The sequence below is a fragment of the Pleurodeles waltl genome, chromosome 7, assembly GCF_031143425.1.
Source record: "Pleurodeles waltl isolate 20211129_DDA chromosome 7, aPleWal1.hap1.20221129, whole genome shotgun sequence".
Taxonomy (NCBI): domain Eukaryota; kingdom Metazoa; phylum Chordata; class Amphibia; order Caudata; family Salamandridae; genus Pleurodeles; species Pleurodeles waltl.
Window position 1 is genome coordinate 558,765,545 of NC_090446.1, and position 22,800 is coordinate 558,788,344.

The 22,800-nt window shown below is 47.1% G+C and overlaps 1 protein-coding gene across 3 annotated transcripts in view; it reads left to right on the forward strand.

Moving 5' to 3' along the window:
* Positions 1–22,800, forward strand: part of LOC138304342 (zinc finger protein 436-like) — a 119,632-nt gene that overhangs the window by 56,335 nt on the left and 40,497 nt on the right. For 2 of the 3 annotated variants that reach the window (XM_069244311.1, XM_069244312.1), the window contains exons 2-3: positions 10,840–10,941; positions 18,651–18,771. In XM_069244311.1, coding sequence (XP_069100412.1) covers positions 10,840–10,941; positions 18,651–18,771 — 223 coding nt within the window. The remainder of the gene's footprint in view (positions 1–10,839; positions 10,942–18,650; positions 18,772–22,800) is intronic. The other variant, XM_069244313.1, reaches the window with a different exon arrangement.

The window sequence follows — 22,800 nt, forward strand, 5'->3', positions numbered from 1 at the left end:
ATCAGGAAATGCAGACTACACCCCAGCTCCTTTTGTGTCACTGTCTAGTGTGAGGTGCAACCAGCCCAACTGTCAAACTGACCAAGACAGGGAATCCACAAACAGGCAGAGTCACAGAAATGGTATAAGCAAGAAAATGCTCACTTTCTAAAAGTGGCATTTTCAAACACGCAATCTTAAAATCAACTTTACTAAAAGATGTATTTTTAAATTGTGAGCTCAGAGACCCCAAACTCCACATGTCCATCTGTTCCCAAAGGGAATCTACACTTTAATCAGATTTAAAGGTAGCCCCCATGTTAACCTATGAGAGGGACAGACCTTGCAACAGTGAAAAACGAATTTAGCAATATTTCACTGTCAGGACATATAAAACACATTACTATGGGGGTCATTCTGACCCTGGCGGTAACCGACCACGGGAGCACCGCCAACAGGCTGGCGGTGCTCCTAAGGGCATTCTGACCGTGGCGGTTCTGCCGCGGTCAGATGCGGGAAACCGGTGGTCTCCCGCCGGTTTCCCGCTGCCCTGCAGAATCCTCCATGGCGGCGGAGCGCGCTCCGCCGCCATGGGGATTCTGACACCCCCTACCGCCATCCTGTTCCTGGCGGGTCTCCCGCCAGGAACAGGATGGCGGTAGGGGGTGCCGCGGGGCCCCTGGGGGCCCCTGCAGTGCCCATGCCAATGGCATGGGCACTGCAGGGGCCCCCGTAAGAGGGCCCCACTCAGTATTTCAGTGTCTGCTATGCAGACACTGAAATACGCGACGGGTGCAACAGCACCCGTCGCACCTTCCCACTACGCCGGCTCAATTCTGAGCCCGCGTCCTCGTGGGAAGGTTGATTTGCCCTGGGCTGGCGGGCGGCCTTTTGGCGGCCGCCCGCCAGCCCAGGGCAAATCCCAAAATACCCTCCGCGGTCTTTAGACCGCGGAGCGGTATTTTGGTGGGGGAACTTCGGCGGGCGGCCTCCGCCGCCCGTCGAAGTTAGAATGACCCCCTATATGTCCTACCTTAACCATACACTGCACCCTGCCCTTGGGGCCACCTAGGGCCTACCTTAGGGGTGCCTTACATGTAAGAAAGGGGAAGGTTTAGGCCTGGCAAGGGGGTACGCTTGCCAAGTCGAATTTACAGTGCATATTTACACACACAGACACTGCAGTGGCAGGACTGAGACATGATTACAGGGTTACTTGTGTGGGTGGCACAACCAGTGCTGCAGGCCCACTAGTAACATTTGATTTACAGGCCCTGGGCACCTCTAGTGCACTTTACTAGGGACTTAACAGTAAAACAAATATGCCAATCATGGAGAACCAATTACATACACATTTTAAACAGGAGCACTTGCACTTTAGCACTGGTTAGCAGTGGTAAAGTGCCCAGAGTAATAAAAACAGCAAAATCAGAGTCCAGCACACATCAATAACCTGGGGAACAGAGGCAAAAAGTTAAGGTAGACCACGCCAAGGATGAAAAGTCTAACATGTGTCGCCCCCAGCTAAAAGTGGGGAGCAACTACCCAACCTAATGGGAGTTCTCATCACTAAGGCGGTAGAATCTGGACAGACCATCAGCATTGGCATGTTCTGTACCAGGACGATGTTCCACCATAAAGTCCATCCCCTGTAGGGAAATGGACCACCTCAACAGTTTTGGATTCTCACCCCTCATCTGCATTAACCATCTGAGGGGCCTGTGGTCGGTCTGAACTCGGAAGTGAGTCCCAAACAAGTAGGGTCTTAGCTTCTTCAGTGCCCAGACCACAGCAAACGCTTCGCGTTCTATGGTACTCCACCTACGTTCCCTGGGTACTAACCTCCTGCTAATGAAGGCTAAGGGTTGATCTAGGTCCTCTTTATTAAGCTGTGAGAGTACTGGTCCAATACCATGCTCTGTGGCGTCTGTTTGCACAACAAACTCCTTGGAGTAGTCAGGTGCCTTCAGCACAGGTGCTGTGCACATGGCAGCCTTCAGGGCATCAAAAGCGTTCTGGCAAGCCTCTGTCCAGATCACTTTCTTGGGTTGCTTCTTAGAAGTCAACTCAGTTAAGGGGGTAACAATGGTACCATATCCCTTAACAAACCTCCTGTAATATCCTGTGAGACCTAAAAAGGCTCTCACTTCAGTCTGGGTCTTGGGAGGCTCCCAAGCCAGAATCGTGTCAATCTTAGGCTGTAGGGGTGCCACCTGGCCACTCCCCACCTGGTGTCCTAAGTACACCACAGAACCCTGCCCTATTTGACACTTGTTCGCCTTAATAGTGAGGCCTGCCTTCTGCAGGGCCTCTAACACTCTCCAGAGGTGTTGCAAGTGTTCCTCCCATGTGGAACTAAACACAGCAATGTCATCCAGGTAGGCGGCACTGAACTCATCCAGTCCTGCCAACACCTGGTTGACCAACCTCTGAAAGGTGGCAGGGGCATTCTTTATCCCAAAGGGCATCACGTTGAAGTGGAAGTGCCCATCTGGGGTAGAGAATGCTGACCTCTCCTTTGCCCCCTCAGTTAAGGCAATCTGCCAGTACCCAGATGTTAAATCAAACGTACTGAGGTACTTGGCAGCTCCTAACCGATCAATGAGCTCATCAGCTCGGGGATGGGGTGTGCGTCAGTCTTGCTGACCGCATTGAGACCCCGGTAGTCCACACAGAACCTAAGTCCCAGAGTGGCACCAGGAGCAGCAGCCTTTGGGACCAATACCACTGGGCTGGCCCAAGGACTGCTGGAGTGCTCAATAACCCCTAGGGTTAACATTTTGGAGACTTCCTCCTTAATACAAGCCCTGACCCTGTCAGTCACCCTGTAAACCTTATGTTTAACAGGTGTACTGTCCCCAGTGTCCACATCATGTGTGCACAGGTGTGTGACTCCTGGGATCAGGGAAAACAGCGAGGCGAACTGTCCCAACACGTGGCGACAGTCCCTCTGCTGTTCCTCAGTCAGGGAGGGGGAGAGGATCACTCCCTCCACAGACCCATCTTTCTCTCCTGCAGACAGGAGGTCAGGAAGAGGCTCACTCTCTTCCTCCACCCCGTCATCTGTCGCTAGGAGCATGGATAGCTCAGTTAGCTCAAAGTGTGGTTTGAGGCGGTTGACATGTAGGACCCTCAAAGGGTTCCTGGGGGATTGCAAGTCTACCAGATAGGTGACCTCACTCTTTCTTTCCACCACCTCAAAAGGCCCAGTCCACTTATCTTGGAGAGCCCTAGGCTCCACGGGTGCCATGACCCACACTTTTTGTCCAGGCTGAAACTCAACCAGAGTGGCATTCTGGTCGTACCACCGTTTCATATCCTCCTGGCCTGCTTCCAGGTTCTCCTGAGCGAGACTCCTGAAGCAGGCAGTCTGGTTTGTTAGTGCCAGCATGTAGCTAAATACATCCTGGGGTGGTTTACTAGGAGCTTTCTCCAAAGCCTCCTTCACCAGACTGAGCGGTCCCCTCACAGGGTGGCCATAGATGAGCTCAAAGGGGCTAAAGCCAAGTCCCTTTTGAGGCACCTCCCTGTAAGCGGACAGAAGGCATGGCAAGAGGACGTCCCACTTACGCCTCAAGGGCTCTGACAGGCCCTGAATCATGCCTTTCAAGGTGCGGTTGAATCTCTCAACCAGACTATTACTTTGGGGGGTGGTAAGGTGTGGTGAACTTCTATGTTACCCCACACACCTTCCACAGAGACTTCATATACATGGATATGAAGTTCGTACCTCTATCAGATACCACTTCCTTGGGGAACCCCATGCGGGTAAAAACTCCCATCAAGGCACGTCCCACCACGGGGGCAGTGACCGTCCTTAGAGGAATGGCTTCTGGGTACCGTGTGGCATGGTCCACCAAGACCAGGATGAACCTGTTGCCCATGGCTGTCTTGGGGTCCAGAGGCCCCACAATGTCAATTCCTACCCGTTCAAAGGGGGTACTGACTTTAGGTAAAGGTTGGAGGGGAGCTTTGCATTTCCCCCCACTCTTGCCACTTGCCTGACAAGTCTGACAAGACCTACAATAAGCAGCTGACTGCTTGTGCATCAAGGGCCAGTAAAAGTGGGAGACAAGCCTCTTATAGGTCTTGTCCTGCCCTAGATGTCCTGCCAAAGGCACATCATGAGCCAAACCCAGTAGGAATGCCCTGAAGCACTGGGGTACCACCAGCATACGAGCTGACCCAGGCTCAGGAACCTTAGGCTCACTATACAGGAGGCCATCCTCCCAGTATAAAATTTGTAAATGTTGCACTTGTATAGCGCACTACTCACCCGTTAGGGTCTCAAGGCGCTGTACTCATACCGCTATGGAACCCCTCCTGGCTTTTCCCTGTGAGGTGCCCACTCCTGGGCACCCCCAGGGTGAAGCCAGGCATCCAAGCGCTGTTGGGGCCGTTGTGGAGATTAAGCAAGCTATTGCCCAGAGTTGCAGAGTGGGACCCATTAATTAGATTAGGCACTGAGGCGAGAATTATCTGGTCCAAGGGAATTGAGCCCAAGACCTGCCGAAGCGGGACTTGAACCCTGGTCTTGAGCCAGATCTCTGCTTCAGGGTCTGCCGCTCTAACCATTGTGCCACACTTCTCCACAGTATATCAGGTGAATACCTGGCGCCTCGCCAGCCGCCTGGGCTGCAGCCTGCTGTCGCAGCCCCTCAACAGTAGGGCACTCCTGCTGCGCTGTATAGAATGCTTCCCTGGTGGGTCCCCCTTCCTGCTGCCACTGTGACAGCTCAGGGACCTCCCCCATTTCAGCCACCTGCTCCCCTGTAGGTTCTGGGGTGTCACGCTCAGGCTCTGCATCCTCCCAGACCGTGGGAACCTCTGGGGCCGGTTTCCCGCGCCCCCTGCCCTTCCTCTTCTTGGCGGTCCCCTGGGCCACTGTTTCAGGCTCCAGGGGCTCTTGACTACCCTGATTGGCTGCCATAGACAGGGTGGGTACGCATACCCACCCAGGCAGACCCAACATCTCCAAGTGAGACCTGTGTTCCACCTCCTTCCAAGGGGAATCCTCCAGGTCGTTGCCTAGCAAACAATCAACAGGCATGGTTGGACTCACAGCTACTTTCCAGGAACCTGAAACCCCCCCATTCAAAGGGAACCTGCGCCACTCTGCAGAGGCGCTCAGAGTTGTCTACCGCAACTACTTGGTGAAGTACCCGGGGATCAATCTGCTCTTCAGACACCAGGTGACTCCTCACTGTAGTCACACTGGCTTCTGTGTCTCTCAGAGCCTCCAGCCTCTGTCCATTGATGGTCACCCATTGCCTGTACTTCTTAGTGTTATCAGGCACTAGGTTTCTCTGGACCATCTCACTGCCCCCTAGTGAGACAAGGGTCATTTCTGCTGGCTCCCACCCACCTGGAACCAACTCCTCCCCAAGCGCTACACTGGCCAAACCCTGGGATTGCACACCATTGGGTGCCGGTGTATATTTGAGGCATTTGGGGTCCCCCCTCACATGACCAATCTGGTCACATGAATAGCACTTACATGGGGGACCACCTACCGGTGGCTTCCCTTTGGAGAACCACGGCTTCTTTTCACTAGGAGGTTGGGAATCCTTTCCCTGGGGATCGGTTTGGGGCCCTTTAGAGAACTCCCCCTGTTTACCCTTACCCACCCCTTTCTTCTGAGAGGGACCCTACCCACCCTTGGCGTGGTCTCCCCCGTACCTCTTTTGGACCCTGGTGCTCTCCCAGCGGTCCGCTTCCTGTGCAAGCTTCCTGGGGTCAGTCAGCTTGCTGTCAATGAGGTGCTGGCGCAGCTCTGGAAAACATAAACTGTGCAAGTGCTCCCAAGCAATTAAATTGTAAAGCCCCTCATACGTGTTTACCTTACTGCCCTTCACCCAACCATCCAGTGACCTTCAAAAAGAATCAACACATTCCAACCATGTTTGGGATTCCTTTCTCTTGTAGGATCTAAACTTCTCCTTGTACTGCTCAGGGGTGAGACCATACCTGGTGAGTAAGGCCTCCTTCATGACAGGGTAGGTGAGACTCTAAACATCCCCTAAGGCTGTCAGTGTGTCCCTCCCCTCTGCCTCAAAATGCTTCCACAGGGCTGCCCCCCAATGAGCTTCAGGGACCAGGTTCATGTGGAGAGCTGACTCATAACCCTTGAACCACAAGTAGATATCATCCTCCCTCTTATAATCCCTCACAAGGTCTTTTGGGATGTGTACCCTTCTCTCAGGCTGCACTGTAGGATTGCTGCCACCATCCCTACTGGACTGGCTCCTCTGATCTAACTCCTTTAAGTTAAGCTCATGAGCCAGCTGCATCTTCCTTTCCTCAAGGACTGCTCTTCTCTCATCTCTTTCTTTCTCCAGATTGAGCTTCCGCAGCTCCAATTGGTATGCCCTCTCTGCCTGTCTGTCCTGCAATTCTTCAGGCGTCAGACCTTTGGAGGATACACTGCTACCTGCCCTAGAGACTCTTTCCCTGGGAATAACAGGTCCCCCCACTATACCATTATGTACTGATTGCCCTCCCTCCTCATCCTCATCCTCCTCCTCATCCTCAGTGTGCCCTCCAGTGTTTCTGGTTGTCACCCAGGCCCTCAGCGCCTTTTTCAGCTCATCCTTCTTGGAAGAGCTCTTAATGGGACAACCAAAAATTTTACAAAACTGCTTTAGCTGAGCCTTGTTATAACTAACCAATTGCTTCAGGTCAAAAACAGCTTCAACTGATGCATCTCCAAGTTGAGACATAATGAAAGGTTAAAAGAGTGCAAAGTTCCAAATGCAGAAACAAGTTCCCAAATGAAGTTCAAAGTCAATCAAAGATCAGCGAAGAAAAACAAAGTGGACGTAGGGAAAAATCCACAAAAAGAGAAAAAGCTAAAATCTCAAGACAAGCAGTATGTGGTCACGTAGTGGTCTGCACTCAAAATAATAGTGTACACTTAATCACTGTATGTCAAGTACAAATACAAGTCCAAATCCCAACCGCTGATCACCAATGTTAGAAATGGGGTATTTGGTTGACAGTCAGGTTTCCTCCTGTTCAAGCAAGGACCCTCACTCTAGTCAGGGTAAAAGAGAATCACCCTCAGCTAACCCCTGCTTACCCCCCTTGGTAGCTTGGCAGAGCAGTAGGCTTAACTTCAGAGTGCTAGGTGTAAAGTATTTGTACCAACACACACAGTAACTTAATGAAAACACTACAAAATGACACAACACCAGTTTAGAACAATAGGAAATATTTATCTAAACAAAACAAGACCAAAACGACAAAAATCCAACATACACAAGTCAAGTTATGAATTTTTAAAGATTAAACTCAAAAATAGTGCTTAGAAAAAAAATGCTCCGATGAGGTGTTAACACGGCGTCGTGACGGAGTCGTTCCCAACAAGCCGACACCAGCGGCGCCAGACATGGAGTCGCGTAGACCCCCAAGTACAGTACCTTTGGTGAAGAGTGAAAACAAGCCGATGCGCGGAGTCGGGGATCGCGGCGTCTGTGCGAAACGTTGAATCCGTGCACTTTGAGCGGCGTCGGTCACGACGTGGTGCGGCGACTTCCACAGAATCAGCGAGGCTGCAGCGGCGTCGGGCCTGCGAAAAGCGTCGCGTTCCAGCGAAGGTCACGGCATCGGGTGCAGGCGGTGTCACAGGATTCAGCAGCGGCGGTGGTCCGAAGTCATCCGAAGTCGATTTCCTTGGATTTCCACCAGTTTTCCTTCCAAGGGCACAGGGACTGGATAGGGCACCACTTGTCAGAGCAGGAGTCTCTCCAGAGACTCCAGGTGCTGGCAGAGAGAAGTCTTTGCTGTCCCTGAGACTTCAAGTAACAGGAGGCAAGCTCTAAATCAAGCCCTTGGAGATTTCTTCACAAGATGGAAGGCACACAAAGTCCAGTCTTTGCCCTCTTACTCTGGCAGAAGCAGCACTGCAGGAAAACTCCACAAAGCACAGTCACAGGCAGGGCAGCACTTCTTCCTCAGCTATTCAGCTCTTCTCCAGGCAGAGGTTCCTCTTGGTTCCAGAAGTGTTCCTCAAGTCTGTGGTTTTGGGTGCCCTTCTTATACCCAATTTCTCCTTTGAAGTAGGCCTACTTCAAAGTTAAGTCTCTTTTGAATGTGAAATCCTGCCTTGCCCAGGCCAGGCCCCAGACACTCACCAGGGGGTCGGAGACGGCATTGTGTGAGGACAGGCACAGCACTTTCAGGTGTAAGTGACCACTCCTCCCCTCCCTCCTAGCACAGATGGCTCATCAGGAAATGCAGACTACACCCCAGCTCCTTTTGTGTCACTGTCTAGTGTGAGGTGCAACCAGCCCAACTGTCAAACTGACCCAGACAGGGAATCCACAAACAGGCAGAGTCGCAGAAATGGTACAAGCAAGAAAATGCTCACTTTCTAAAAGTGGCATTTTCAAACACACAATCTTAAAATCAACTTTACTAAAAGATGTATTTTTAAATTGTGAGCTCAGAGACCCCAAACTCCACATGTCCATCCGTTCCCAAAGGGAATCTACACTTTAATCAGATTTAAAGGTAGCCCCCATGTTAGCCTATGAGAGGGACAGGCCTTGCAACAGTGAAAAACTAATTTAGCAATATTTCACTGTCAGGACATATAAAACACATTACTATATGTCCTACCTTAACCATACACTGCACCCTGCCCTTGGGGCTACCTAGGGCCTACCTTAGGGGTGCCTTACATGCAAGAAAAGGAAAGGTTTAGGCCTGGCAAGTGGGTACACTTGCCAAGTCGAATTTACATTGCACATTTACACACACAGACACTGCAGTGGCAGGACTGAGACATGATTACAGGGTTACTTGTGTGGGTGGCACAACCAGTGCTGCAGGCCCACTAGTAACATTTGATTTACAGGCCCTGGGCACCTCTAGTGCACTTTACTAGGGACTTAACAGTAAAACAAATATGCCAATCATGGAGAACCAATTACATACACATTTAAAACAGGAGCACTTGCACTTTAGCACTGGTTAGCAGTGGTAAAGTGCCCAGAGTAATAAAAACAGTAAAATCAGAGTCCAGCACACATCAATAACCTGGGGAACAGAGGCAAAAAGTTAAGGGAGACCACGCCAAGGATGAAAAGTCTAACACATACTATTTCACATCACATGCCTCTGAAATGATGAACGCACTGCTAACTGACACCAAATTGATGTATTCAGATTCCTTTGTCTCCCAGCTGGCCATTGAATGTTATTAATTTTAGAAAGAAAGAATTGATTTGAAGAGTGTATGGGGGATAAGAGATTAGCAGATATAGGGCAGGGAAGCTTTATTTTGAGCATACCGTATTCCTTTGCAAATTATATTTTTAAATGATACTGTCCAACAAACAACTTGCCTTGGGTTAGCAAAAATAAAAGAGGTGAATGTGCCCATTACTCCCAAACCACCTAAATTTGACAATTGGCAGAAACCTTTAAATGTTTCTGAATAACAGTTCAATAGTGGGGTTCAGAATGGCACCTTTAATTCATCATTTTCATTATTTTCATGGCTTGACAAGTGGTTATTTTGGCCCAGTGGACACAAGTGGTTGTCATGTCCATTTTGTTAACTCCACACAGGGTCTCAGAGTGAACAGACCAGACCCTTATTGCATCACAGCCCGCCATTCAGGTATCATCACAACATACAGTGTGGGCAAGCTTTGCCAAAAGTGGCTAGACATTTCCACATTAACAGCTGTAAAAGAACACCTTAATCTCCTTTCAGAAGACTTCGACCTACAATATTTCTTGTTAGGTCCTAGAAAACCAAGCTCAGAACAGTTTCATCTCATCTCCATGACCAAATTGTGCAGGGGCATGGGTTGGGAGTTCGTGAGACACTGTCTCATAAATCTGATGGTGCTGGGCTATTAGACTGAGAATCAGGTTCACCTCTCCTGAGTCAGAATGGATATGTTATCCCTAAACATTGCAGGGGCTTCAAACTAATGAGATGAACTTAGCATGGGTGACTTGAAAAATGAAACGGGGGAGATACCAACGGTCATGAGACTAACAGCAGTGTCATGTAGGTCAGCACCATTTAATCTGGATCAATAACTCGAAAGGGCACCCGATAGGTCGGAGGAGGATAGGAGGTGCCTGAATGGTAGTTCTTAGAATGCCTCAGGGGAGGGACACTGAGGGCAACAACATAGCTGCCAAGTTTCCCAGTTTCATGCATGATGTGATGCTCCAGTCCAGGTTTTTTTTAAAGTTCGAATTCTGAGAACTGAAGCCTGTTTTATAATGGAATAAACAATACTACAAGTCCCAGGATTCAAAGAAACCCCCCTAGAGTGGAGCAGCGCAGCACGCTGCGTAGATATGGGAAACTTGGCTGTGCTTCAACAAAGGAGCACAAGGGGAGAGTTGCAGAGAGACGCGGCACTTGCAGCGAATAGCCCGGCTGGGGAAGGTTAAACAAATCTCTTTACGCAATTCCACCTCTTTTACAATCACCAACAATGAGCATTCTACAACTTTGCTTTTTCGTGTCGTGTACTTGGGTTTTGAGTTTAAGTGCAATTATGGTGTGCACTACAAACTGGCATCATTCAGCCAACTGCTCCTTTAAACAGAAACGAAAGTACAAGTGACATTCCGGGTTAGGGAGCTCGGTGTGGTTAAAGACTGTCTGAGCTTTTCCTGGTGATTAGTGTCTCTGAGGTAAGCTTCCTCTGCGTCACCCAAGAGTTGTAGATGCGCATGTCCGGGAGATTAGTATTTTCTGTGCTGTGCATGAATATGCTGTTTAATTCTACAAAAAGTATTGTTTACAGTGCATTGTGTACATAGTGCAAGCTGCATATTTTTCTAGCCTATACTTTACAATCGCTTCATTTCTGCCTGGGTGTTTATTAGAAACAGGAATTCAGAAGCCGAGATCACTTCAAGGAGCCTTTGAATTGGAAAGCCATCTTCCGAGTTCAGCGGAGAATAATGTCCATGCCTCATGAAGACGAGGTTAGTTATGAAGTTTACGGATGTCTGGATAATTGCTAACCAAACTTTGATATTCGATTAGTATTTGGCTATACGGTGTCTGCTGTTGTCTTCCCAAACTGCCAACTACCGTTTCACACCCTAAATTATGCTCAGAGCTCTAGCGTTTCCCATGCTCATGCGTGAATAGTTAATCTTGCTTAGATTTATTCTTTGCATTCTGGGACTTGTAGTACCGATTTTCTAATTGGATAAAGTTAAAACAATCGGACACGATGAGACACTTTTCCATGGACACTGGAAACTGAGTGCTCCTCTAAGTGTTCTACCGAAACGTATCAAATTACTGGTCCCTTCTTGGCCCTTCCTACTCGTCTTTGCTCATTTAACACCGGGCTTCCTCCATCGCGTGTCTTTTGCCACCTGGTTGTGTTTTACTACCAGAGCTGGTATATTTTTATATAAAAGCTGAAAATAAGTAAAGGCAGTATACGATCCCCTTTGAAACACCAAAGGCAAGAAGAAATCGCTACAGAAGCATTTTAGTGCTTTCCCAAAATGTTAAATAAAGTGGGCACGGGGAGTACTGCCAGGCTAACCAAGAACTCGCTGGAATTTTAAAGAAATTCTTAATCGTGGACCCGTGACTGGCTTTAAAAAAAAAAAAAAATCTCAGCACATGAGCAGTATTTTTCTCTGAGAATGTGGAGATCTAACAGTGAACCAGAAACTCGTTACTTTTCCATCCCTTTTTCTTGTTACAGTCTTACCTTGTAGGAAGCTGATGGGTCGTGTGCAGAGTCCAGGGGTTCCCCAGAGGCTTTACAGAGGCTAGAGTAGATAATACTAATGCTCTCTTTTGTGGTAGTGTGGTTGAGCAGTTAGGCTTATCACAGGGTAGTGCTTAGCATTTGTTGCAAAGTACATACATTGTTTACAGTTAAATATGAGACTTACGGTCCCAGGCTTTGGCAGTTATGGTGTCCACAGGGCAAGTTTAGGAAGACACCAAGGATGCACCACCGGCACCACAGGGCTGGCTGGGTGCAGAGGTCAAAGTTGGGTTTTGGGCACCAAATGGAATCCTCTGGGCACTGGGGGTGCTCAGAAGAGTACAGTTTGCAGGTAAGTACCCGCAGTCTCAGGGCATGGGTTCTCGTGAGTTTAGATCCGCATCGGGGAGGCCAGAGGTAAACACCAAACACACCCTCAGCGGCACAGGGAATGCAGGGTGCAAACGCAGCATCGGGTGCCCAGTGCTTTCCTATGAGGAACTTCGGGTTCACAAAGAGACTGCAGGCTTGGTCCAGGGGGTTCGTTGCAGAAAACCAACGTCTGGACAGGGAAGGTGAGGCCCCCCGGGACGTCGATGGAATTGTCAGCTGGGTTCCCCAAGGCCAGGGGGCTGCGGGTGCAGGGGTTCTTTTAGGTGTTGGGTAGCTTCACAGGATCCGGTCAGGAAGGTCCTCTGGATTCAGACTGCAAGTGTTGTCATGGTGGCCAGGAGGGGTCAACCCGGGGTGGACTCGAGGTTGGAATCACATGGAGACTCTCTGGTCAGGTAGGCCACCTGGACTTTGGCCATGGGTGTGGGGTGCAGAGTGGGCAGGACTCGCAGATCCGGATAGCGGATAAATTACCAAACTTTAGGGAAGGCTGGCCGTCCTCTGAGGGTTTGTAGAGGTCACTGGTCCTGCAGGCCAAGACGTCTTCTTCTAGCAGGAGTCTTGAAGATGCAGACAGGCTGGTTGGGCTGTGGGCCAAGTCAGTTGTCATCTGGAATCTTCACTGCTGGTACAGCTCTTCAGTCCTTCTTCTTCTTTAGATCGCCAGAAATCTGAAGAGCAATACTAGATTTAGGGGTATTACAGAGGTCAGTTGGTAGTGGCCAATGGCTACTAACCCTGAGGGTGTCTGCACCCTTCCTGTGCCCATTTCCTTTGAGGAGGGGTGGCACATACCTAACCATGTTAGCTATATCCCTCCAAAACAAGATGGAGGATTCTGCCAGGAGGGGTTCACCAATGGGGGGGTCCCAGCTGGGGTGGACACTCCTGGTGTTTACAAATTTTCTCTCCGGAGTTGCCACCAAAAGTGGGGCTTGGTCCAGGGATGGGTGGGGGGCATCTCTACTAGCTGGAGTGCCCTGAGGCAGCAGAATAAGAGGCAGGAGCCATTGAGGCTCACCGCCAAGTGTTGCTGTACTTGCAGGGGGGAGGTGTGAAGCACTTCGAACCAGAGTAGGCTTTGACCCCGACCCCTGAGAGCACAAAGGCCCTTACCACATGGGGTCAGAAACTTGTCTGGTGGTGGAAGGCTGGCATAGACCAATCAGCCACACACTAGAGAGTTGGGTAAAGTTCAGGGGACATCTTTAAGATGCCCTTTGTGTGCATTTTACAATAAATCCAACACTGGCATCTTGTTGATTTATTGAGCTGAGGCATTTGATACTAAACCTCCCAGCATGCAGTGAGGCCATCATGGAGATGTGGAGTTTGTAATGACCAGCTCCCAGCCCATGTACTCAATAAGGCTACACTGCACTTAGAACTAAGAATGGACTTAGGACACTGTAGGGACATATAGCTCATTTAGCTATGCCTTCACATGTCGTGTAGTGCACTCTGCCTTAAAGCTGTAGGGCGTGCTAGAGGGGTGACTTACCTATGCCACTGGCAGTGGTTTGTGGGCATGGCACCCAGGGAGGGCTGCCCTGTCGACTTTAGCCTTTTAGCCACACCAACACACGCAATCTGCAATGGCAGTGTGCCTGTGCTTGGTGAGGGGTCCCTTAGGGTGGCACAATACATGCTACAGCCCTTAGAGACCATTCCTGGCCACAGGGCTTTTTGTACCACTGGTACCTTTTACAAGGGACTTAGCTGTGTGCCAGAGGTGTGTCAGTTGTGTAACCAATGGTACAGTTTAGGGAAAGAACACAGGTGTTGGGGCCTGGTTAGCATGATCCCAGCACACACTCAGTCACGTTAGCATCAGACACCATGCAAAAAGTGGGGGGTAAACAAGCCAAAAAAGGGCACTTTCCTACATACAGTTCAGGATTTTGGAAGCAGTACAGCAAGTGCCAGCCACATGGAAACAATGAAACAGGGAGCTGCAATCACACGTGACATTTTTACTGAAGATTAAAGACTAGACTAATTAAGGGGAACTGTTGAAGCAGAGGAAGAAGCAATGCTCAGAGCAACTGCCCCGAAACAAACAACGGAATCAGTCAATTGAAACAGGAAACCTGGGTATTCAAATGGCAATATTTGACCAGAGTGGGGTATTTAATTATCTTTCAGCTAGTGTCAGAGTAGGGTAACTTGTACATTCTTTTAGAGTAATACAAGTAATGGGAGTATGTATAGTGTAAAACTACAAATATTATCATACAGTTTTTCTGAACTTGATAGTAGTTCCAAAAACGTTGCGTTGGCATTTTGGGTCAATTCTACTTTGTTAGTGCTATTTGGATTTACTTTTATGTTTCACTGTGGAGAATGTTCAGCTCCAACGTATGTTCTGTGTGTGTTTGAGTGCCTGACGAAAGCTACAAACAGCTGGTGTATCAACTTGACCAGCAGCTACCTCTGGTGCTATGTAGAATGTTGAGGGCCTTGGGCCGGGCAAGTGGAATTCTGGGAAATGGGAAGGCAGTGTAGACAGAGCAGCTCCACAGGTTCATGAGATATGCTGAAGGCCCAAACATAAGAAGATGTCTGGGTGTCATTCGTTTAGCTTGCAGGTTCATAATCTGTGTTATTTATTTAAAAGTACTGGGCAAGAGCTAAACCCTGAGACTACAAAATGTATGGTAAACCATTAGCAACCCCTGTTATAGTGATGTAAGAATGATGTCATATTTTGACGGGACACACTAGACCCGAAAAGGTGCCTACATGAGGGTCACCTGTAAGCACCTAGAGAGGTGACAAACTATGTAGATCCCAGGTTTGTACACTAGACAAAATTAAGTGACGCTGCTGTTTACACTAAATAAATTCATGTGATCTGGAAGGTGTATGTGAGTTATAAAGTGCACTTGTTTTTCTTGAACTTTTTCTCAGATTCCTTTCAGATTACCACGAGACACTGAAGGCTTAGCATTAATCACATGCCAGGTGACAAGAAAGTAATTTTGTGTACTGTTTTTAGGAGTGTCCTAAACAGGTTCACTTCAGGTAACCCACCCTATTCCTTCGGGGAAAGAAAATAAGCAGCACAAATTTTGACGAAAGAGAGTTTGTAAGTTGAGTTACCTGGTTTTAATGTTTCAGTAACACAGTAGAACGGGAGGACACTGAAAAGTGTCGTGTGTTCTGTTTAATTCTGTTTCTAACCTAGGTAGATGCATGTGGGTTAAGTTTTTTTCTCTCTCACTTTTGATTTGGACCAGTGTGTGTTGGATATGAGGATATCTTCTGACGGAAGGGGGGCTTGTGCTATAAAAAGACATCAGGGCAGGTTCTGATTCAAGGGAGAGGCTGAGGCAAAGGATTATGGGGTCATTACGACCTTGGCGGGCGGCATCAGCCGCCCGCCAAGATCTGACCGCCATGCGGCCGCACCCCCGCCGCGGCCATTTGGAGATGCCCGCTGGCCCAGCGGGGATCACGGCCGCAACATAGGAGCCGGCGGTGTTGCGGCCGTGCGACGGGTGCAGTTGCACCCGTCGCGCTTTTCACTGTCTGCACAGCAGACAGTGAAAACCGGCATGGGGCCCTATCAGGGGGCCCCTGCACTGCCCATGCCAGTGGCATGGGCAGTCCAGGGGCCCCATGACTCCCCATACCGCCAGCCTTTTCCTGGCAGTTCAGACTGCCAGAAAAAGGCTGGCGGTCGGGGACTCGTAATCCCCTGGGCAGCGCTGCAAGCAGCGCTGCCCTGGCGGATTACATCCGCCGGGGCCATTGTGGCGGTAAACCGCCGGCCCCGGCAGTGCGACCGCGGCGCTACCGCTGCGGTCAAAATACGCCGGGAGGCACCGCCAGCCTGTTGGCGGTGCTCCCGTCGTTTTGGCCCTGCGGTTATAATACCGCCAGGGTCATAATGACCACCTATGTCTCCCCTCAAATCCGCCATTTTGCATTGGTCACGGAATGCCTGTAGGAGTCTGGCAATAAGAATAGATACAGGACACCTGAGAATGATGTATCGTGGTCTGTTATCAGAGTATAATAGTGCAGAGAAGCATCAGGATCAAACGATTGCTAGGAAGCATGAGGTGGTGCCTAACGGCAGAATGGCTATGCAAGGCAGCTTTCCTTGTGACAGGCCTGCCTAAACCAAGAGAACCGCTTCAGAGGAATCTAGGTGACCTTGAGAAGCACCATTCGTGGAGTTCAACACATCAATAGAAGATAGACTGTTTCGTCCCCTCCAGGGCAACAGCTGCACCCCCCCCCCCTTACAGTTAGCGGTAAACCCTCTTCCGCGTTCTGTCCCCAAACAAAAAGAGGCTGTCTTGGCAACCACCAGTTTTCTGTGAGAGTCAGGCTTTAGGAAAAGCCATACGACATGCTGGTTTGGGGTAAATACACTTATATATGACATTGCCATTTTCATACTAAAGGTCTCTGGGAAGAATCCTTTTCTCACCATGTGCTAGGCATTGGTCATAACTTGCTCTTGTGCGCGAAGATAAAAGGAACTGCTTTTTCTTTTACACCAGCCTGGCTCATAGAAAGGTCATTGAAGTACAGGAGAAAGGGGTAGAGAAACAAAAGCTCTAAGGTGAGTTTCTTAGAAGAAAAATTGGAAAATAACCAGAAAAATATGCATTAAGAGCTCTTGCTCACAAGACCTTTGGTCCAAGTGAAAACAAGGAATTCACCATCTTAATGGTTCTTCTTGGGCTAGGCTAAAGTGGAAATTTCTATGAGGCTTTCGTGATGTGATTCATTAACATATATTCAGCTCGGAAGGTCGGCCACACACGGGGAGCGACACCTGGGAGGCACTGGTAGCCAAACTAGAGACAAAAAGCGATGAGAAACCCCCATGAAGAGGGTAGTAAAATATAATAGCTACACCTACCAAAACCCCTACTAGAAACAACACATTGGGGAGTCCATCGAGACAAATAATCAGAAGTAAGATGTAAATCCCAACCCTCCTCCATTCGTGGCTGACCTAAAATGGGCGGCTCCGGAGGAGCACCGGGTGAGCGAACGGGCTGGTATGGGCCAAACCCTCCGCCTCCCCAATAAGTACACAAGCGTGCACGCATTCAACCAACACAGAGAACCGACTTAAAATAAAGCCGGATGCCACAGTAAATACAAAAGGGGCCCCTCTGAGCCGCAACACAAGAATACCATCACGCGCAAAGCAGTAGAAAATAATCACTGAATGTAATATTGTTTTGCAGGTGTGTAAATGGGGGGGTTTGGTTGTTTCTAAGTAATATTAACCAGATAAAAATAATCCTGCAACAATTTTCGACAAATGTATGTAATATGTATCTGTTACACAAAATCAATAAAGATATTTAAAAAAATAAATAAAAATAAAAATAAAAAAAACATATATTCAGCTCTGTTCAAAATACTCTTTAAAGTCAGGGGAGTCCTAGGTAGCTGATGTAGTTTGGATAAAGGGCATTGTGGATTTTAGGTGCCATTTTATAACCCTTTTACATGCAGGTTGAGTTTGTCTCAAAGCTAAGGCCCTTCCTGAATAAGACTACTTTACTCGATGCCACATCAATGCCAAGGCCGTGATTACGAGTTCACTGCACTGGCTGAGTGCAAACTCCGCACACTTAATTGCCTTTAGAGCACAGCATCACCACTTCAGTACCGTACAATGATGATTGGAACACCTCAGAGTGGGGAATATGTGAGCCCAGAAATACTGTGCTGGGTTCTCTTTTCCAAAGGGTTTATAGCATGCATTTACTACCTAGCAAATGGTACCTTTGGACAGGGGCTTCTTTGTGAAGCAGGAGTGGAGGCAAGGGAGTAGGGAATGTAGGGGAGAGAAGGGGAAGTTTAGTTCTCTCAGGGGGAATCTTTAAATGTCCCCCTATTGCCGAAGAGGAAAGGAATGGAGTGGTAGGTAAGGCTTGGCTGTTGTGTCCAAAGCCCCAGGATGTTGTACCTGCAAATACAATTTGCTGAGTTGTCCCTGCCCCGGGAAAAGCGTATGTGTGAACACCTGCCAGTGGCGCGAGGACACTGCTCCTCTGCCTGATTAATGATCGGGCCACAAGTGGCACAATAATGTACGAATGCTGCGCAATACAGAATAGAAAGGTTTAGAAACATTATCTCAACATATAAGTTTCAAGTTAACACGTTCCACCTATATTACACATAGTTGACGAATTTCCCAAGTGTATCCGCTACGACCAGGGAGGAAGGCATTTATTCTGCAATGAAATGCATTAGCTAATTTAAAGATGTAGACGAAACCATGACAACTGGACGGAAATTAAAAATGTGCGTATTTATTTTCAGATATCTCTCTTTCAGGACATTCTTTATCTATTATTTTAATTGTTTATTCAAATCATTTCGTAAATGCAGTTCACTCTCCTTCTTCTGAACTGCAGTATTTTTTGGGGGGAACAGGATGTTTTTAGAGCTAGAGGACAAATAAATGAGATGGGAGAATACAAGAGAGACAATCCTTTAAACAAGGGCGCATGCTCATTTTGAATATTTCTCTTAAATAAGTGAATATTTTTGGTGGTTCAACATACTCTTGCTTTTGTGCAGGTTACATTCCACGATGCTTCATCTTATTTCTCTGAAGATGAGTGGACACATTTATATAAATGGCAGAAGGAACTTTACTCGATTGTGATGAAGGAAATTCATCGGGCTTTGATCTCCTTAGGTAATGTTACGTTGTTGACACATTTATAAAGGTTTTACCATCTGTTTATGTGGCATGATCTGCATGGTATTTCTACCCAAAAAACTACAGAAAGGATATATGCTGTGCTTTGTACGATTGGCAATTGGGGATATAAAACAAACCAGAATGGGTATTTGAGGCGCTGTGCAAAGGTGCGATGTTGTGATAAGTGGTAGCGAAATCAGATAAATTACAACTATAGTTCGTTATCAACCTTTTTCACTATAGAGCCAGTGTATGTTATTAGTTTTTCATTTGCTTCGATCACAAGAGAAGACTTTTCTAGTTATTTTTTAAGTAATTAAGAGAGGTCCGTGAGTTCCAGTGATGGGATCAAGGCAATGGAAACCTAGGGGCCTATTCACAAAATGCATTTTGTGGCATGTGAAGTAATACCACTTTAGTGCTACCTACAAATTACTAAATGCTATTCGCTAACCGAAGTGTGCAGTACCCTATCTTTTATGTGTGTAATTCTCCACCACATGTGCAGATATTTTGCACATGTTGGCCTATGTTTTAGTTGTAAACGTGGGTGGGGGAGGGGAGTGGCTAGAAAATGGAGACTACTTATACTCAAATGGAAGGCTTAAGGAGGGGTTTAGCGAGGGACATGCAAATGCAAACACCCACCCACAAAAGAGTAATCCCATTGCTATTCCAACTATACTTCTAAAGTTACTGCAGCTGTAGTAAATGTGCTCCAGCCCAGCCTTTGGGGGTAAGTCCAGCACCCCACATGGCCATTTTCAGGTACTGCAACACAGTCCCATGGAAAACAGTGGAGCCACTGACTTAAAATAATACCCCTTAGGAACAAGTGTTAAATAAAAGTATTTTGACATTTAAAATAAATATATATTTGTTATTTAATGTTAAAAGTGTATCAATAAACTCGTCTCCTGTTCTGTAACTTAGGATTCATTCTAAGAGGAACATTGCCATGATATGGGGTAGGCAACAACTTCCAACTAGACGCCAATGGCTCAGAGGCATGGACATGTGTATGTAGGCAGAAAGAGTGGTTTACATCAGCAAATGTTTCCCAAAGAAGTTTGATAGATGGAGAGAGCACTATGGTTTAGGGTGTAAGGGCTACCACCCTAAAGTACAACACCCTAGGAAGGTTCGATTCCATACTCTACTGGGCCCAAATCCCTCACTAAAAAAAACAAAGGTTACAGGGACATTCTAGTTAGGTTCAAATTTACCCACAAAACCACAGAAAATCAGCCATTATAGTTATACTTATCTCAAGAAACTAAAACTCATGCCCTAAGGTAACAATAACTTGCTCCCCCGCCATGCACAGCTTTCTTATCAATAATTTTCTGCAAATGTTGCAGTGATATTATCAGTGGTGTCACAAGTGATGTACTATAAGGGGTAATTAGCAGTGCATGCCGAGGGTGAGATTTATAGTTACCTTAGGGCATGAGTTATAGTTATTTGAGATAACTATGTTTGGTGAATTTCAGTGATCCTTAGAGTATGAATGTTACATTGTTATTTAACATTTCACCTAATTATAATGTTACTTAAACCTTTGTTTTTTTAAGTGAATTTCTAGGTTTAAAAAAAATGTAAAGTAATATCTAATTACTATACCTAAATCCAACTCCCACCAGGACGTGTAGCCAACTTCCTGCATGCAACTAACCCCACACTGCGCATGACCGTTGGCTGTGCCCAGTGGAATGTTGACCAAAAGTCATGGCCTTGAACCAGGCCCTGTGGCCAACCCCCTTAAAGGGACCCAACCCCACACTGTGCAGGGCATTTGGTCGTGCATGGTGGGGGTTGACCAGCGGCCAGGTCCTGCAGCCAACCCCCGCATGCAGCAAACCCCATGCTGCACACAGCCTTTGGCCGGGCGACATGGGTGCTTGGCCACAAGGCTGGGCCTCTAGCCAGGCCCTGTGACCAACCCCACCAAAGGCAGCCAATCCCACACAGCTTTTGGCCATATGTGGAGGGGTTTTTGCCACAATGCCTGGCTTTGGGGACCCCATCCCCAGTGCCTTTTTTTTTTTAAAGAGGAGGAGGGTTTTGTGCCCCCCACCACCCCCCCAAACCTATCATGGCACTGGAGACACCATCCCCTAGGGCCATGTATATTTTTAAAGGGGAGGGGACCACGTGCACCCCCGTGTCTCCTTACGCCCTGGAGACCTATCACCCAGGGCCTTCTTTATTTTAAAGGGAAAGGAAGCCACATGGTCCTCCTCTACGAGCCTTGTTAGGCTCAGGGGGCCCCAGTCCCCCAGGGCCGCTTTTTTAATTAAAAGGTGTCCAGTATCATGTGCTGCCATAGATCAAGAGGCTAGAGGATAGAAGATCGATGATTGTGGTGAGCTGAAAAGGTGAGCCCAGTACCATAGAGAAGAAAAGGGGACGAGATACTGGATGATAGAGGATCAAGAAAGGTCAGTGGTTGATACTTGATTTTCTGTTTAAAGATTCTCCGAAACAATTTCACCTTTGAGCAATGGTTTTGGTAAGGCAGTGAAGTAATTTTGTAATGCTCTCATGGTGCTGTTTGGTTGTGTTGTTAATCATCCAGAGATGTATTATTTTGGAAGGATTGCAGTTGGTACCATCTCATTGGTCTTTTGGATAAACATATTGGACCTGATTTGCTAACTGGACTTTGTAGTATGTTTTGTAATACTACAGAACTTACTACAACATTCTGTTAAAAAACTCCACTTTTGTAGTAACTTACACGTGTAACTCACATTTTTGTACCAAGTCCAGCACTACATATAGCCGCTCACTAGTACTGCAACTCCCTCCGATAGAAAATAATGGAGGTAGGGATTTAAAAGAAAGCCCTATACGAAATAATGTTAAATTAATTAAGATTATTTAAAACAATTACAAATATAAATACACATAATGTAATTTAAAACAATGTGAAATTAGTACATATTTAGTATTTAATAATGAAATATTTAATAACTTATTTTTAACTTAAAACAAAATGTAACATTAAGTTGTATTGAAAATAAATTAATTTTAATTGATTATTCGCATTACTTTTAAAAATTATTAATGGACATTAAAATATATGTGTATTTTCTTCAGGTGGGAATTTTATTTTTTTATTTAAACTTCATAAAAAGAGCAGTGACAGCAAAGTAGCTGCCAAGTCATGTTACCGCAGTTGGGTAATAATTTGACGTGTGTTAATTTCTTTCATTAAGTAACTATATTTCAAATACCAAACCGTTTAAATAATTAAACTGCTAGTTACTGATGCACATTGAATGTGTATATATACATATATGTTAGCCCTGGCATCCTTGGTGTGATTTCTCCTAACGTTTTGCCCTCTTTAGGCCAGCTCCAAGGGCAGGGTGCAGTGTATTTAAAAAGTTGGACGTGCACTTTTAAGTTCAACATGTCTAGATAGTGAAAAACTCTTAAATTCGTTTTCACTATTGCAAGGACTACCTCTCCCATAGGATAGCAATGGGGTTACCTTATAACATCTTTTAAGTATAATTTCCAATTGGGGAGAGATATATATTATGGAGTTTAGTGTCTCTGGACTCACAATTTAAAATCACAACTCATGGTGAAGTTGGATTTTTAAATTTTAAGTCTGAAAGTGACACTTTTTGTAAAGTTTGCATTTTCTTACCTTAACCATTCTGCACATTAGTGCTTCCTCTGAATACACATCTGGGTTGGGCTAGGTGAGAACTACACTTTGTGAATTTCCTCCTGACAGCCACAAACACAGAACACTCAGCCGCATCTGCATTACTCTGCATACTTATGGATCTTCCTGGGCAGAGGGAAGGAGAGGGTTTGACACTTACATTTCAGTAGGTGGTGTCCTCTTTCCATACAGATGATGATTGATTACCCCTCACAGGTAGCCTGGCAGACAGGGCTGGGATGAAAGGGACCCTTGTGCACTTCGGAGAACTCCTTTGAAGTCTCCCCCCACATCAAAGGCATTTTTGGGAATGAGCACTGGACCCCAGAGTCCTGCAAATC